The 18048-nt window shown below is 46.2% G+C and overlaps 1 protein-coding gene across 1 annotated transcript in view; it reads right to left on the reverse strand.

Annotated features, from left to right (window-relative positions):
* The window catches only part of LOC140409088 (gamma-secretase subunit Aph-1b-like), a 139246-nt gene that overhangs the window by 107393 nt on the left and 13805 nt on the right, over positions 1-18048 (reverse strand). The window contains exon 2 of the mRNA XM_072497194.1: positions 1251-1421. Coding sequence (XP_072353295.1) covers positions 1251-1421 — 171 coding nt within the window. The remainder of the gene's footprint in view (positions 1-1250; positions 1422-18048) is intronic.

The following is an 18048-nucleotide window of genomic DNA, read 5'->3' on the forward strand; positions in this document are numbered from 1 at the left end:
TCCCCGAACACACCGGAATGTGGCGACTAGGGGCTTTTCACAGTTATTTCATTGAAGCCTACTTGTGACAATAAGCAATTTTCATTTTTGGATGGTCTTTGAATATTTTTAAGGCAGAGGTAGATCGATTCTTGATAAGTAAGGGATGGAAGGCGGTAGGTGGGAATGTAGGGTTGAGATCAGATCAGACATGATCTTATTGAATGGCAGAGCACACTTATGGGGCCGGGAGGACTACTCCTGCTCCTAATTCATGTGTTTATGCATTTGTAAGTTTGTATGTACGTCCCTTTGCTAATTTTCCACAATTATGTCCGCATGATTATCGGAATATTTCTAATTTTATTATCTTTTAGATCTCTGGCCACTAATCTCATCTCTTCTCCTTTCAGGCTCCCCTCACCCTGCCAAAATAGTTTAAACCCTCCTCAATGGTACTAGTTAACCTCTCCGCAAGAACATTGATCCCAGCTTTGCTCAGATACAATCTGTCTATCTTGTATAGGTGCACCAGAATACATCGCAATGTTCCAGGAATCTGAAAGGTCTCCATTCATTCATCTATTGGTGACATTCACCTCAATCCTTATGCAATATAGCACACATGTCTCATTGTCATCCTCAAAACATTGCATTGCACCCATCAGGTGAATATCTCACCTCCATTCAGTCACAGGTTTGCTTCGTTGATACTTGTGGAGAAAAATAAAACATAAAACACAAAGGCAGGAGACTGGACCAGAGACCATCACGTTTAGGCCAGTTCACCAATCCAGAGGAGGATGCAGTGGAGATCAGTGGTACCTTCGCATTTCTCTCAGTCGGAGATGGAGAGACAGGGTGCTCAATTATACAAATATTTCGGTCATGCAAACACCAACTTAATTTCATCAACGACTAAATTATAACAACATTGAGTATGGTGATTAGCATGATTGTGATCTTGCCAGAAATAAATATGCCTTTCTTTTTGTCTCCAGGACCCTCACATGCACAGGCACTGTCACAGGACATCCACGAAGACAACTCCTAATAGTACTTCATTCTTTCTGAGGGTGTAGCATTGCAGGATGTACAGCAATGCACCAACACAGATACTGATAGTTCAGTTGGTCAACTTTCAGAGAGATGGTTGCGCCTTTATAGGATTCACACTTCAGAAGCGAGCATGAACAGATACTGGTGGCAGGGAAGCTTAGAGTTCAGCAAGTGACAGCACCGGCATATGATGACTTGCAAATTCCACATACCTTAATAGCTTGTAGTAAGCAAACCGAAAGACCTCCTGAAGTAATACGGAGAACATCACACCAAAGATAATGAGAGATTTCTGGAGTTCTGCATCCTTCTCATTGCTGGCCTTTACAGCAATAAACCACACTAACGAAGACAGCAGCAAGGAGAGTAACCAGAAAAATGCCCTGCAACACAGATATCATTTAATTAGTAAGATAGCATAAGTTAACCTTACCCGCAGGCAATGATTTTTCGTGCAAGGCTCCATGATGTGCTGCAATATTACCGTGTAGGCAGCTACAGAAGACCACAAGACGGCAAGTAAGATCAGGTTGGCACGGTTTTAAGACTGCTGCAGACAGCACTTTCATTTCTATACCATAAACCATCAGGAAAGTAATGCAAAATTACTACAGGGACAACTGCAGAACTTTTACAAAAAATGGTCTCAATTTGGATTTCTGTATTTCTCTTGTTTCTCTAAAGATCTTTTTGCTAATTCAAAATGACTAACTACTGTACCATGAGTACTGTTTAGCTTCAGCATATCATTATTTTCTTAAGTATATTTCCTACTATTCATCATTCTGCTGACCATTTCACCTCTATCATCCACATTTACAATCCCACCGCGATATCACAAAACAATTATAATAAATCTGCATTACACGTAGCTGCAGTACTACCACATATGCCGTTAAAAAGCTTGATAACTACAATATTAAAGAAAACACTATTCAGAAATCATATGGGGCACTGATAGCCATCCAGAACAGTCCTTTTACCTCTAATCGAGCATATATTTATTTTAATGAATTTACTAATGGTTGCTAAAGAAAACTGACATATGTTGATGATTTGCAAGAAAATAACTATTGTTAAATTTGAACCCAAAGTAGGATCCAAAAAGATTTATTTACAGTTTATTTTTAAAAGATGCATAAAAGATGCATTGTCACACCAATTACTAGAAATTTACTTAACAAAGGTTCGAAGGACCTCAGGAGGAACACAATGCCAGTGGCCATTTACATTTTTGCGGCTTTGCAGCCAGACAGGTTTGCCATACACAAGTTACAGAAATTGGAAATTGGAAAGATTGACATTTTTATTCATTGTGGATTCAGAATCTGCCACATCAGATCATGGAGTTTGATAGGCTCAGAGTGGATAAGGGCTTTGAAAATAGACCAAACGTATGAAGCTCTCAGAGAAATTATACTCTTGGAGGAGTTTAAAAATTCAATTCCTGATGTAGTGAGAACTCATGTGGAAGAGCAGAGGGTTAAAACTGCGAGATTAGCAGCAGAAATGGCAGATGATTATGAATTAGTTCATAAATCATAGATTGGTTTCCGACATCAGTTTCAGCCGGTGAGGGGTAGAAACTGGGGACATGAGAAATACTCAAGTGGTAACGGTAAAGGTGATCTGATGGGAGACAATAAAGAGAGTGTACCTCAGATTTTTTTTTTTTTTTTAAATCCAAGCAGGTGGAAAAGTAATGAAAAGTTTCAAATGTTTTCACTGTAATAAACTAGGCCATGTAAAGTCAGTGTTGGTGGTTGAAGAAAAGACTGGGAAGGCTGATGTGGTAAAACAGGATAAGACAGTGGGATTTGTTAGAGTGGTAAAGGAAAGCCCAAGGGAAGCGAAGGAGGTGCAAATGATTGTACAGCCTGTTCAAGAAGTGATTGTTAAGAAGGTGCCAGATGTCTTTAAAGAATTTACTTGTGTGGGCAAAGTTTACACACGTGTATCAGGAGCAGCAGGTAAAGAAGTCACAATTTTAAGAGATACAGGGACTAGTCAATCGTTAATGGTAAGCGATGAGGAATTATGTAGTTTGGGAAGAATGTTGCCAGGAAAGGTGGTGATATGTGGAATTCAGGGTGAGAGGAGTAGCGTTCCATTATATAAGGTAAGGTTGGAAAGTCCAGTGAAGAGTGGTGAAGCGGTAGTAGGAGTAATAGATAAACTATCTTGTCCAGGAATACAGTTTATCTTGGGTAATGATATAGCTGGATCGCAGGTGGGAGTGATGCCTACTGTGGTTGATAAGCCAGTGGAAAAATCAGACAACTGAAGGGTTGAAGGACGAATATCCTTCCGGATTGTGTAGTAACAAGGTCGCAAAGTCACAGGTTACGACAAGAGGAGAAATCAAAGAGTGAAGATGAGGTTGAAGTGCAATTATCAGAAACGATTTTTGATCAGGTGGTTGAAAAAGAACAAGAACAGGTGGAGGATGAGGCGGACATTTTTAGTTCAGGAAATCAGTAAAATTGGCAGTTACAACAGAAAGATGTAGAAATAAAACGGATATATCAAAAAGCATATACGGAAGAGGAATCTGAGAGTATACCAGAGTGTTATTACCGTAAAAGTGATGTCTTGATGAGAAAATGGAGACCTGTACATATGCAGGCGGATGAAAAGTAGGCAGAAGTTCATCAAGTAGTATTGCCGGTAGGGTATAGAAAGGAGGTGTTGCGAGTTGCACATGAGGTACCAGTGGGAGGTCATTTGGGAATAAGGAAAACTCAAGCTAAAATCCAGAAACATTTTTATTGGCCTGGACTACACAAAGATGTAGTTACATTTTGTCAATCATGTCACACATGTCAAGTGATAGGGAAACCTCAAGCAGTGATAAAACCAGCGCCCTTAATACCCATTCCAGCATTTGAGGAACCTTTTACGAGGGTCCTAATTGATTGTGTAGGACCGCTTCCTAAAACAAAAAGTGGGAATCAATATCTTTTGACTGTAATGGATGTGTTTACTAGGTTTCCAGGAGAAACCTAGTAAAGAGGAGACTTAATAGAGGCATACAAAATGATCAGGGGGTTGGATAGGGTGGACAGTGAGAGCCTTCTCCCGCGGATGGATATGGCTGGCACGAGGGGACATAACTTTAAACTGAGGGGTAATAGATATAGGACAGAGGTCAGAGGTAGGTTCTTTACGCAAAGAGTAGTGAGGCCGTGGAATGCCCTACCTGCTACAGTAGTGAACTCGCCAACATTGAGGGCATTTAAAAGTTTATTGGATAAACATATGGATGATAATGGCATAGTGTAGGTTAGATGGCTTTTGTTTCGGTGCAACATCGTGGGCCGAAGGGCCTGTACTGCGCTGTATTGTTCTATGTTCTATGTTCTATATTCCAGTACGTAATATTACAGCTAGAAGGATTGTGGAGGAGTTACTTGAATTCTTTACTAGATATGGACTACCCACAGAAATTCAATCGGATCAAGGATCGAATTTACTTCAAAGTTATTCAAAGAAGTTATGGATAGCTTAGGAATAAAACAATTTAAATCAACTGCGTACCATCCCGAATCACAGGGAGCATTAGAAAGGTGGCATCAAACATGAAAGACAATGTTGAGGGCGTATTGTCAAAATTATCGAGAGGACTGGGATAAAGGAATCCCATTCGTATTGTTTGCAATTAGGGTGCACCTAATGAGTCTACCAAATTTAGTCCTTTTGAATTAATTTTTGGTCATGAGGTCAGAGGACCACTTAAATTGATTAAGGAAAAATTGGTGAGTGAGAAATTGGTAATTACACTGTTGGATTAAGTGTCAAATTTTAGGGAACGATTAAATAGAGCAGGTGAATTGGCTAGACAACATTTGGAAGATGAAACGGGTAGTGGACAAGAACTCCAAAGTTCGTAGTTTCGCCAGTGGGGATAAAGTTTTAGTGTTGTTACAAGTGGTAGGTGAACCTTTAAAAGCTAGGTTTTGTGGACCGTATCAGATTGAAAGGAAACGAAGTGAGGTGAATTATGTGGTAAAAACACCAGATAGAAGGAAGACTCGCCGAGTGGGTCATGTGAATATTCTTAAAAGGTACTTTGAAAGGGAAGGAGAGAAAAAGGAGGTTTTAATGATTCTAACTCAAAGTGATGCACCAAATCCAGATGACTGTGAATTTGACATACCTCAAATTAAATTGGAAAATGGGGATGTTCTTAAAAATTGGGATGAATCGTTAAGTTACCTTCCAGAGGAAAAACAAACTGACCTGAAAGAGTTATTGATATCACATGGGCAAGTTTGTAGAGATAAATTGGGAAGTACTAAAATGGCTCTACATGTTGTAGATGTGGGAAATGCTGTTCCCATCAAACAACATCCATATAGACTTAATCCTTTAAAATTGGCACAGGTTAACAGAGATTGAGTGTATGCTTAAAAATGGCATAATTGAAGTGGGTTGCAGCCAATGGAGCTCACCCATAGTGATGGTACCTAAACCAGACGGTACCCAACGGTTGTGTGTGGACTATAGAAAGGTGAATGCAGTTACAAGAACGGACTCTTATCCTATCCCACGTTTGAAGGATTGCATTGAGAAAGTGGGACATTCTGCTTTTATTTCCAACTTCCAGACATGGAAAGAACATTTTAAACATCGTATGGAGTTCTTCGATCGACTTCAGGTGGCGGGTTCATAGATCATAGAATGTACAGTGCAGAAGGAAGCCATTCGGCCCATCGAGTCTGCACCGGCTCTTTGGAAAGAGCACCCTACCCAAGCCCACGCCTCCACCCTATCCCCATAACCCAGTAACCCCACCCGGCACTAGGGGCAATTTTGGACACTAAGGGCAATTTATCATGGCCAATTCACCTAACCTGCACATCTTTGGACTGTGGGAGGAAACCGGAGCACCCGGAGGAAACCCACGCACACACGGGGAGAACGTGCAGACTCCGCACAGACAGTGACCCAAGCCGGGAATCGAACCTGGTACCCTGGAGCTGTGAAGCAATTGTGATAACCACTATGCTACCGTGGTGATGAACCTAGCCGAAAGTGAATTTGGAGAAGCCCGAATCACTTTCCTTGCCGAGTTTCCAATACCCTCAAGCCGAAGGGGAATAATGCGATCCCTTAGCATGAATGAATTTGATCGAACCTTTGTGCAAAAGATTTGTAGCGTGGTTGCTCCACTGATGGAATTGCTGAAGAAACGTCAAAAACAAAATTCAAAGGACAGCGGACTTCCAACAGGCATTTGACTGCCTGAAAGCTGTGGTAACCGATGCTCCTGTATTGGAGAATTGCAAGGGACTCTGGTCAGATTGAACTAAAGTATCTGATTCTAAAGAGAAATGCCGAGAAGTAGAGGAATGGATGGATCGCGCAGAGACTTTGTTCAAAGAGACTGTCAATTGAGAAGGATTTCAGTTGTAGGAAGAAGAACAAAGAAAAATGGACTATATTATTATACCTGTTTGCGTGTTGTTGTTTTTTTAAAAACCAAAAGGTATATTTACTGTGTACATTTCTTAGTGGATGGTGCAAAAGTGAAAAATGAAACCATCTTGAAGTTGATGAGGGTTTTTTCTTTGGGGGGGGGGGGGGGGGGTCATGTGAGAGTACCTTTAAGGAATGGATGTTTAAGCAATGTACCTTTAAGGAATGGAGCTGATCATATTACTGGAGTGATGTCAGAGGTTGGGGGGAGCTGAGTTCACTTCTGCTTTCAGTGTGAGAAAGCAGCTTAGGTGTATCTGTGTGTTTCCAGAGAGCTGCAGGAAGAAAAGCAAGGTGCTGGGGCTGAAGTCAACCAAGCTGATATATCTCTGACATCGAACAAAAAATATATATATTGTGTGACCTGGTGTGTTACTGTTTTGAAGGTTTGAAGCCCTTTGGATGTTTGAAGGATTATTTAGTATTGTATTATTTTTGAAGTAAGGGGTGTTAAGGGATCCAATGTTTATTTAAAAGGTTAAGTTGAGTTCATGGAATAAACATTGTGTGTTAAAAACCACGTGTCCATAATTGTAATATCACACCTGGGGAACAAGCCGTGTGCTTCAAATGCAACAATCCATTAACGGGGGAGGTTGGTTGAACTCCATGATACATTTTGAGGTTCTGAAAACATCTCACCCATAACACTGATATCTGATGGCAGCCATGAGCTGAGCAGTCACACGAAAGGTGGCTCTCATCTTGGAACTTCAGATTAGACCTTTCAACCGTGCCAAACGGGTACCAAAAGGTTCCCCAAACTAACCCCCCATCCACTGCGATGCCAACTAAAATGCCAAAGAGCCAGCAATCCAGCCGTAAAGGCAGTAAATGCACGGAGAGGGATATCTCGACAAGCCAGTGTGGGGGCCCAGAACCAGCCATGCCTGACCCCGGCAATGGTGCGGGACCTAGAAAAAGTCCCGGTGCAGGACCTTCAGAAAGCCGGCTGTTCTACACATGCCTGCCCCCTCAGCAATGCGCAGGTCTGGAGTCAAGCGGGGCAGAATGCCTCCTTCTGACGTCCCAGGTGCAGATTTGTTTTTGTTAAATCGCTGGTGCCTTCCTGCCTAGAGTGGAGGCAGAGAGCGGGTCACGACGTCACATGTTCTGAGCACGCGAGAACTGTTCCTCCATTTTGCAGCTGCCAGCAGTGCTGGTGTGTATGACAGGGTCTCTGGTGAACAATCTATGAAGAAGTTGAAAGCAGGAACAAAGCAGCATAAAGATGATTACTTGAGGTGTGGGTTATTAATTGTGCCACTGCAAATCAGGATTCAAAGTTCATATGTGCTATTCGCAGGGAAGTACTGGAAAATGAAAGTTTAAAACCCTCAAAACTTCAAAGACATTTGAAGACTAAGCATGGGGAGTTCAAGGACACTGCAGTGCTCTCTTAAATCATCAGCTAAAGTAATTATCAGAAATGTAACATTGAATAACAAAGCAAGTGAGATAGTGAGGACCAAGCAGGCTCATCTGTCACATTAGAGGCAAGTGAAAATGGTGGGTCACTAAGGTCAGCCACCGTGGGTCACGAAGGTCGGCCAGTCGGTAAAAATGGGTCCCGGACAAAAACGTTCGCAAAACATTGCCCTACCCAGAGTGTTGGTACGGAAAAGCTGGGTGGGACAAACGTTTCAGGTGTGCTTCGACATAAGGGCAAGTGAGGTGACCATACTATTTAACAAAAAAGTAGCATTCACAGTGACTAACACTGTGACGGACCCAGGGGTACGATTCATAATGGTCAGTGGGATCCTGGAAGGGACCCCAGTAGTTCTGGTAAATATATACCTTAGGCTCTTGTCGAATCATCATGGGAGGAGGGGAGGATTTCAACTGTGTGCAGGACTCAGATCGGGAGCCATATCAGGAATGAGCTTATCAAATCGATGGATATGTTACATGCAACCAGAATGGGGAGGTCTCACTCGCCATGTCTGGGTCACCATGAAGGCAGTGATTAGGGGGGAAATAATAGCTTATGGGGTGCTTAGGACAGGAGGGAGAGGACAGCCAGGCAGCAATTGATCGACTCCATACTGGAAGTGGATCAGTAGTGCTCCACAACCCCAACTGTGGAACTGCTGGCGGAAAGAAAAAAGCTGCAGATGGAATTTGATCTTCTCTCCACACGGAAGGCAGTCCACCAATCCCGTCAGGCACAGGGGCCCTTTTACAAACATGGAGACAAAGCCAGCTGATGCTGAACACTATTTAAGAAAACATGCAACTGTGAAAGAGATAGCTCAAGTTAGGGACAGTAACGGTAGGATGGTAGCGCACCCAAGCGAGGTCAATAAGTGCTTTACGAACTTTTACTGAGGGCTATACACTTCCGAGCCTCCGGAGGGGGCCTCGGGGATGGAACAGTTCCTTAACAGACTGGATATGCCAGTGGTGGGGGAGGACAGGAAACAGATGCTAGAAGCACCGCTAGGGCTGGGCAAAATAATGGACTGCATCAACTCCATGCAATCAGGGAAAGCGCAGGGACCAGATGGATTCCTGGTAGACTTTTACAAAGAATTCTTAACAGCACTGGCCCCGCACTTGCGGGAGACGTTCAAAGACTTACTGTCGAAGGGGGTCCTGCTGCCCATGCTGGCACAGGCCTCGAACTCTTTGATCCCCAAGAAGGACAAAGACCCAAGAATACGGAACATTCAGACCCATTTCTCAAATATGGACATGAAATCTTAGCAAAAGCACTGGCGAGGCGACTGGAAGGCTGCCTGCCAGAATTGATCGTGGAAGATCAGACTGGGTTCGTTAAGGGCAGACAACCAACAGCGCACATCAGATGCCTGCTGAACATAATAATGACCCCATCCGGGGAAAGGACACCAGAGATGATCGTCTCCCCAGACGGAGAGAAAGCTTTCGATCAAGTAGAATGGAGGTATCTCATGGAGGCTCTTGAACGGTTTGGGTTAGGGTTCACCATGCGGGTGAAGCTCCTGTACAGTGCTCCTACGGCGAGAGTGCAGACAAACACAACCATCTCAGAGTACGCCCAGCTGCACCGGGAACAAGGCACCGCTATCCCCGCTCCTTTTTTGCACTAGCAATTGAGCTGCTGGCTTTCGCCCTTAGATTGGCGGATTGGTGGATGACCATCTGGATAGAGGACAGAGAACATAGAGTCTCAGTCTACTCGGATGACCTGCTGCTCTACGTATTGAACCCCCTAGCCAGTGTGGAAAAGATAACCGGACTCCGGAGGGAGTTCAGCGCCTTCTCAGGTTACAAACTCAACCTTGGGAAAAGCAAAATCTGACTGGTAAACCCCCAAGACGGAGGAGCGGAGCTGGAGGAACCGCCATTTAAAGTAACCCAGACCAAGTTCAGGTACCTGGGATCCAAGTGGCCCAAACCTCACCAGCCTTGTGGAGGAGGTGAGAAGGGATCTGCAAAGATAGGATTCATTCCTTCTTTCACGAGCTGGAAGGGTACAGACAGTCAAATTTGTATTCAGATCACTCCCAATTTTCATCCCCGAAGCCAGGATCGACATGTCAACTGTGGCTTTCGTCTAGGGCGGGGATGAAGAGTTCTTAGGTACACAAGTCCATTTTACAACGAGTACAGCACATGGGAGGCCTGGCCCTGCCAAATCTTCTGTTCTGCCACTGGGCAGCCAATGCAGAGGGTGAGGAGATGGCTAAGGGAGCCAGAGGCGGACTGGAGGAGGCCTCCTGCACAGGGACATCTCTCCAAGCGCTGGCCACATGCCACACACTCCAGAAGCCCAGTGGTAGTAACCACCCCAAGGACATAGAACCAGTTTGGGCACCATTTCAAATTGGGTGAATGTCCACGGGGGTCCCCATCCTTTGAATTGGGTGAGATGTTCATGCCCCCCCCCCGGCAACCATAGATTTGCATCAGCGAAGAGACACCATATTTGGGACATGGGGAAGGCAGAGGGACGCTGATATGTGTATGGATGACAGACTGGTGACCCTGGGGGAACTTACAGAGAAGCTCCAACTCTCGAAAGGGAGCGAGCTCAGAAATCTGCAGTTGCGTAACTTTCTCCGCAAGGAGACGAAAATATTCCCCCAAAGGCTCGCACACACATTCCTGGACACGATGATTGGGCTGGACTGCTTAGGAGACGACAAATGTGGCAACATATATAGACAACTCTTAGAAAGATCAGGACTCACTGGTCGAGATTAGGTGGAAGTGGGGGAGGTACTGGGCATGGAGATAAGGGGAGGACTCTGGATCGAGGCATTGCACAGAGTTAACCTCACCTCCTTCTGCATCGGGCTAAGCCCAATGCAGCTCAAGGTGGTGCACAGAGCACACCTTAGCAAGACGCATATGAGCGGGTTCGTCCTGGAGGTGGAGGACACGTGCGAGTGGTTTCAACAAAGAACAAAGAAATGTACAGCACAGGAACAAGCCCTTCGGCCCTCCAAGCCCGTGCCAACCATGCTGCCCGACTAAACTACAATCTTCTACACTTCCTGGGTCCGTATCCCTCTATTCCCATCCTATTCATGTATTTGTCAAGATACCCCTTAAATGACACTATCATCCCTGCTTCCACCACCTCCTCCGGTAGCGAGTTCCAGGCACCCACTACCCTCTGTGTAAAAAAACTTGCCTCGTACATCTACTCTAAACCTTGCCCCTCTAACCTTAAACGTATGCCCCCTAGTAATTGACCCCTCTACCCTGGGGAAAAGCCTCTGACTATCCACTCTGTCTATGCCCCTCATAATTTTGTATACCTCTATCAGGTCTCCCCTCAACCTCCTTCGTTCCAGTGAGAACAAACCGAGTTTATTCAACCGCTCCTCATAGCTAATGCCCTCCATACGAGGCAACATTCTGGTAAATCTCTTCTGCACCCTCTCTAAAGCCTCCACATCCTTCTGGTAGTGTGGCGACCAGAATTGAACACTATACTCCAAGTGTGGCCTAACTAAGGTTCTATACAGCTGCAACATGATTTGCCAATTCTTATACTTAATGCCCCGGCCAATGAAGGCAAGCATGCCGTATGCCTTCTTGACTACCTTCTCCACCTGTGTTGCCCCTTTCAGTGACCTGTGGACCTGTACTTCTAGATCTCTTTGACTTTCAATACTCTTGAGGGTTCTACCATTCACTGTATATTCCCTACCTGCATTAGACCTCCCAAAATGCATTACCTCACATTTGTCCGGATTAAACTCCATCTGCCATCTCTCCGCCCAAGTCTCCAAACAATCTAAATCCTGCTGTATCCTGACAGTCCTCATCGCTATCCGCAATTCCACCAACCTTTGTGTCGTCTGCAAACTTACTAATCAGACCAGTTACATTTTCCTCCAAATCATTTATATATACTACAAACAGCAAAGGTCCCAGCACTGATCCCTGTGGAACACCACTGGTCACAGCCCTCCAATCAGAAAAGCATCCTTCCATTGCTACTCTCTGCCTTCTATGACCTAGCCAGTTCTGTATCCACCTTGCCAGCTCACCCCTGATCCCATGTGACTTCAGCTTTTGTACTAGTCTACCATGAGGGACCTTGTCAAAGGCCTTACTGAAGTCCATATAGGCAACATCCACTGCCCTACCTGCATCAATCATCTTAGTGACCTCCTCGAAAAACTCTATCAAGTTAGTGAGACACGACCTCCCCTTCACAAAATCATGCTGCCTCTCACTAATACATCCATTTACTTCCAACTGGGAGTAGATCCTGTCTCGAAGAATTCTCTCCAGTAATTTCCCTACCACTGAAGTAAGGTTCACCGGCCTGTAGTTCCCTGGATTATCCTTGCTACCCTTCTTAAACAGAGGAACAACATTGGCTATTCTCCAGTCCTCCGGGACATCACCTGAAGACAGTGAGGATCCAAAGAATTCTGTCAAGGCCTCAGCAATTTCCTCTCCAGCCTCCTTCAGTATTCTGGGGTAGATCCCATCAGGCCCTGGGGACTTATCTACCTTAATATTTTTTAAGACACCCAACACCTCGTCTTTTTGGATCTCAATGTGACCCAGGCTATCTACACACCCTTCTCCAGACTCAACATCTACCAATTTCTTCTCTTTGATGAATACTGAATCAAAGTATTCATTTAGTACCTCGCCCATTTCCTCTGGCTCCACACAGATTCCCTTGCCTATCCTTCAGTGGGCCAACCCTTTCCCTGGCTACCCTCTTGCTTTTTATGTTCGTGTAAAAAGCCTTGGGATTTTCCTTAACCCTATTTGCCAATGACTTTTCGTGACCCCTTCTAGCCCTCCTGACTCCTTGCTTAAGTTCCTTCCTCTTTCCTTATATTCCACACAGGCTTAGTCTGTTCCCAGCCTATTAGCCCTGACAAATGCGTCCTTTTTCTTTTTGACGAGGCCTGCAATATCTCTCGTTATCCAAGGTTCCCGAAAATTGCCGTATTTATCCTTCTTCCTCACAGGAACATGCCGGTCCTGAATTCCTTTCAACTGACACTTGTAAGCCTCCCACATGTCAGATGTTGATTTGCCCTCAAACATCCGCCCCCAATCGAGGTTCTTCAGTTCCCGCCTAATATTGTTATAATTAGCCTTCCCCCAATTTAGCACATTCATCCTAGGACCACTCTTATCCTTGTCCACCAGCACTTTAAAACTTACTGAATTGTGGTCACTGTTCCCGAAATAATCCCCTACTGAAACCTCTACCACCTGGCCGGGCTCATTCCCCAATACCAGGTCCAGTATCGCCCCTTCCCTAGTTGGACTGTCTACATATTGTTTAAAGAAGCCCTCCTGGATGCTCCTTACAAACTCCGCCCCGTCTAAGCCCCTGGCACTAAGTGAGTCCCAGTCAATATTGGGGAAGTTGAAGTCTCCCATCACCACAACCCTGTTGTTTTTACTCTTTTCCAAAATCTGTCTACCTATCTGCTCCTCTATCTCCCGCTGGCTGTTGGGAGGCCTGTAGTAAACCCCCAATATTGTGACTGCACCCTTCTTATTCCTGATCTCTACCCATATAGCCTCACTGCCCTCTGAGGTGTCCTCCCGTAGTACAGCTGTGATATCCTCCCTAACCAGTAGCGCAACTCCGCCACCCCTTTTACATCCCCCTCTATCCCGTCTGAAACATCTAAATCCTGGAACGTTTAGCTGCCAATCCTGCCCTTCCCTCAACCAGGTCTCAGTAACGGCAACAACATCATAGTTCCAAGTACTAATCCAAGCTCGAAGTTCATCTGCCTTACCAGTAATACTTCTTGCATTAAAACATATGCACTTCAGGCCACCAGACCCGCTGTGTTCTGCAAATTCTCCCTGTCTGCTCTGCCTCAGAGCCCCACTGTCCCTATTCCCTCGTTCTCCCTCAATGCTCTCACCTCCTGACCTATTGCTCCCATGCCCACCCCCCTGCCATACTAGTTTGAACCCTCCAGTGTGACACTCGCAAACCTCGCGGCCAGGATATTTATGCCTCTCCAGTTTAGATGCAACCCGTCCTTCTTATATAGGTCACACCTGCCCCGGAAGAGCTCCCAGTGGTCCAGATAACGGAAACCCTCCCTCCTACACCAGCTGTTTAGCCACGTGTTTAGCTGCTCTATCTTCCTATTTCTAGCCTCACTGGCACGTGGCACAGGGAGTAATACCGAGATTACAACCCTAGAGGTCCTGTCTTTTAACTTTCTGCCTAGCTCCCTGAACTCCTGCTGCAGGACCTCATGCCCCTTCCTGCCTATGTCGTTAGTACTAATATGTACAACGACCTCTGCCTGTTTGCCCTCCCCCTTCAGGATGCCCTCTACCCGTTCGGAGACATCCTGGACCCTGGCACCAGGGAGGCAACATACCATCCTAGAGTCTCTTTCACGTCCACAGAAGCGCCTATCTGTGCCCCTGACTATAGAGTCCCCTATTACTATTGTTCTTCTGCGCATTGACTCTCCCTTCTGAACATCAGAGCCAGCCGTGGTGCCACTGCTCTGGCTGCTGCTGTTTTCCCCTGATAGGTTATCCCCCCTGACAGTATCCAAAGGGGTATACCTGTTCGAGAGGGGGACAACCACAGGGGATTCCTGCACTGACTGCCTGCCCTTTCTGGTGGTCACCCATTTCTCTGCCTGCACCTTGGGTGTGACCACATTTATATAACTGCGATCTATGACGCTTTCCGCCACCTGCATGCTCCTAAGTGCATCCAATTGCTGCTCCAACCAAACCACGCGGTCTGTGAGGAGCTCCAGTTGGGTGCACTTTCAGGGAGGTCCGGCCAACCACACCCACATGTTCTAGTCCTGCTGGAGACTCGGAGTTCTGGGTGGCCTTCTTCAAGGTTATGTCAAAGGTGGTGGGAGTCAAGATAGAGTCATGCCCATCTGTGGCAGTCTTCGGGGTGTCAGGGCATTCAGAGATCTGAACAGGGAAAGGAGCAGATGGCTTGGCCTTCGCCTCACTGATCGTCAGGCAGAGAAGTTGGCAGCGCCACCCCGAGCCTCAGAATGGTTCTCAGACCTGGTCGAATTCCTGAGGCTAGAAAAAATAAAATTCTAAATAAAAGTGTGTGGGAGAGATTCCACAGAACAAATTCACAAGCTTATTCACAGACCTGTTTGCAACTCGCAGCCAACTGGGGTGGGAGTGGGGGCAGAAAAGGGGGGAACAGGGAAAGCCGTCCAGAGGGAGGGGAGCTCATGAGGAACCAGGAAAGAATGGAGAGGAGGGTCATTCACTGGAGGGCTCATGGCCGGGCTAATGGATAGACCCAACCTCCCTCGAAAATTCAAACTAAAGGGGGAGCATGACGTCTCCATTCTTCCTCACCCTCCCCCTCCCCGAGCAAAGGGAAAGACCCCAACTGCATCTGTGAGGGTAAAGTTGGGGGCAATCACTACCACCAAGCGGCAGGAGCCCCAGCTGAACCCGAACAAACCACTGTAAATACCGAGCACTCATGTATAGATGTAAATATTAAGTAGCATTGGAGTCCCAGTCACGGTGACAGTGAGCGGCTCAAATCTTGTTGTTCCTATTGTTGGTTATTATTATTGTTGCTGTATTGCCTGTTAGTCGAAACTCAGTTTCCTCTTCCCTGTTTACAAACTCAACCTGGGTAAGAGCGAAATATTCCCAAAGGGGAAGGAGTGGAGCTGGAGGCATTACAGTTTAAACTGGCCCAGACCAAATTAAAGTACCAGGGGATACGGATAGCTGACAACTGGACACGCCTTCATAAATGGAACCAGTCCAGCCTGGTGGAGGTGGTGAAGAGGGACCTGCAAAGATGGACTCACTCCTACTATCCCTAGCAGGAAGATCTTAGTCCTCAAATCCTCTCTCACCAGGGTTGATAAAACTAATCATGGCCGTTGTCTGAGCGGGAAAACTCAGAGGTTTCGGAAAGTCGTACTTCAAAGAGGGCAACACATGGGAGGCATGGCCTGGCCCTGCCAAACGTCCTGCTCTACCACTGGACAGCAAACACAAAGAGTACAGGGGAGAGGATGAATGGGTCCAAATGGAGGAAGCCTCCTGCACGGGGACATCTCTCTGGGCACTGGCCACCGCCTCACTCCTGGCCTCCCCACAAACACACTTTAGGAGCCCGGTGACAGTAGCCACATCAAGGACCTGAACCATTTCAGGCACCACAAACTCAACTCTGTTGAGGCCCCCATCTGCAAGAACCATAAATTTACACCGGGATGGATAAACGCTACGTTCAAGACATGGAAAGAGAACAGAGGGTTACTGGCAGTGAGGGACATCTACGTGGACGGTAGAGTAGAGGAACTGGGTGGGCCAACAAAGAAGCTCCAACTCATGAATCGGAATGAGCTTCAATATCTGCAGCTGCGAGACCTTTTCCGCAAAGAGATCAAGATGTTCCCCCAGCTACCTGGACACACCCTACTGGCCAGGATGTTAGCACCGGACTGGCAAATGTGGCGACATATACGGATGACTTTTGGAAGAGGTCAGGACCCCACTGGACGAAATGTGACAGAAATGGGGGGAGGAGCTGGACATAGAGATAGGGGGAGGACTCTGGATCGAGGCACTGCACTGCAGAATCAACTCCACCTCATGCGCAGGGCTGAGCCTGGTGCACCTCACCAAGACACGAATGAGAGTTTCGTCCCGGAGATGGAAGATAAGTGCGAACGGTGTCAGGGGTGTCCCACCAACCATATCCACATGTTCTGGTCCTGCCTCAGAATCGATGGGTTCTGGACCGCCTTCTTTGAGGATGTATCCAGGGTGATTGGGCTTGGGAAGATGGAGCCATGTCCATTTGTGGCAGTCTTCAGGGTATCAGAGCGTCAAGAACTCATCATGGGGAGATGGGCCGACGCCCTGGCCTTCGCCTGCCTGATCACCCACCAGATGTCGCTACATCCAGGGGGGGGGTTAGAGAATAAAGCCATCGGCCTAGTCCTGCACCATAACCAATCGAGACAATGCAAATAGATCACAAGTTACTCTTGGCGGGAGCAGATGTGTCAATATTTATATATTAACTTACTAGCTTTTTTTCCCCTGTTAATTATGATCAGTTTGTTGTTATGTTTTTCTCCACTACTGTACTCCCATGCGTTTCCCTGAATGTTCTGGGTACACTAATGTAAATAATGAAATGGCAATAAAGGCACTTTTCATTTTTTTTTAAAAAGTCTGAAACTGAAATGTGCAAGTTCAACAGAACACCTGGATGAGGCTTGTGACCATGCATCATCAATCCTTATGAAAACAAAACAAAAATTACCACTAAATTATTTAGCTGGTATCCATGCAAAATGTGTACAATCACATTCAACAAAAATATGAAGTTGGATAAATGCAGTTTGAGATCCCAGTCCCTTGTAATCCAATTCAATGGCAGATGAGACTGGGGGATTGAATAGTTTACTCCTGTTCCTAAGCGCCACAGGTAAATATAAAAGATCACATGGCAACAATCAAATCCCAGACCAATATTTATCTGGCAAACAACGTGACTAAAAACAGATTAGCTGGTCATTATATCATTGGTGCACGACTTCCGTTGGCGGCATGTAGGTGGAGGTCACACGTTAGGTGACTCCTGCTAGAGTCTCTGGTTTATCGACTTTTATGCCCGGTTTCAGGGGTAGTTTGCGGATGAGTTGGTGTGGGAAGTCATAAGGAAGACGAGAAATGGCAAAGCCCCAGAAGAATGGTGCTGGGAAGAAGGGGCGAGCAAAGGTTCGCCAGCGAGTGAGGCCATGAGTCCTACAGGAAGAAAGGTGGGCTGGGTCGTTGGGTGGAGCTGCTCCCCGCAATGTAGAAATTCTGACCGAGGTGATGCTGGTGGATTGTGAGAGGCTGTTTGCCAAGCATATGGAGGTGCTTCAGAGAGAGATGATGGCATCGATGAAAGAGTGGGCGGTGGAGACGTTAGCGCTGGTAAAGGTGGCAGGGATGAAGACGACAGTCGAGGTGCGGGAGCAAGGAGAGAAGTTGAAGACGGTGGAGGAGGCATTGTCGCAACGCAGTGGCCAGTTCACCTCGATGGGCGAGGAGCTGCAGAGAGTGGCAGAG

This window comes from Scyliorhinus torazame, chromosome 3 (assembly GCF_047496885.1).
Source record: "Scyliorhinus torazame isolate Kashiwa2021f chromosome 3, sScyTor2.1, whole genome shotgun sequence".
NCBI classification, from domain to species: domain Eukaryota; kingdom Metazoa; phylum Chordata; class Chondrichthyes; order Carcharhiniformes; family Scyliorhinidae; genus Scyliorhinus; species Scyliorhinus torazame.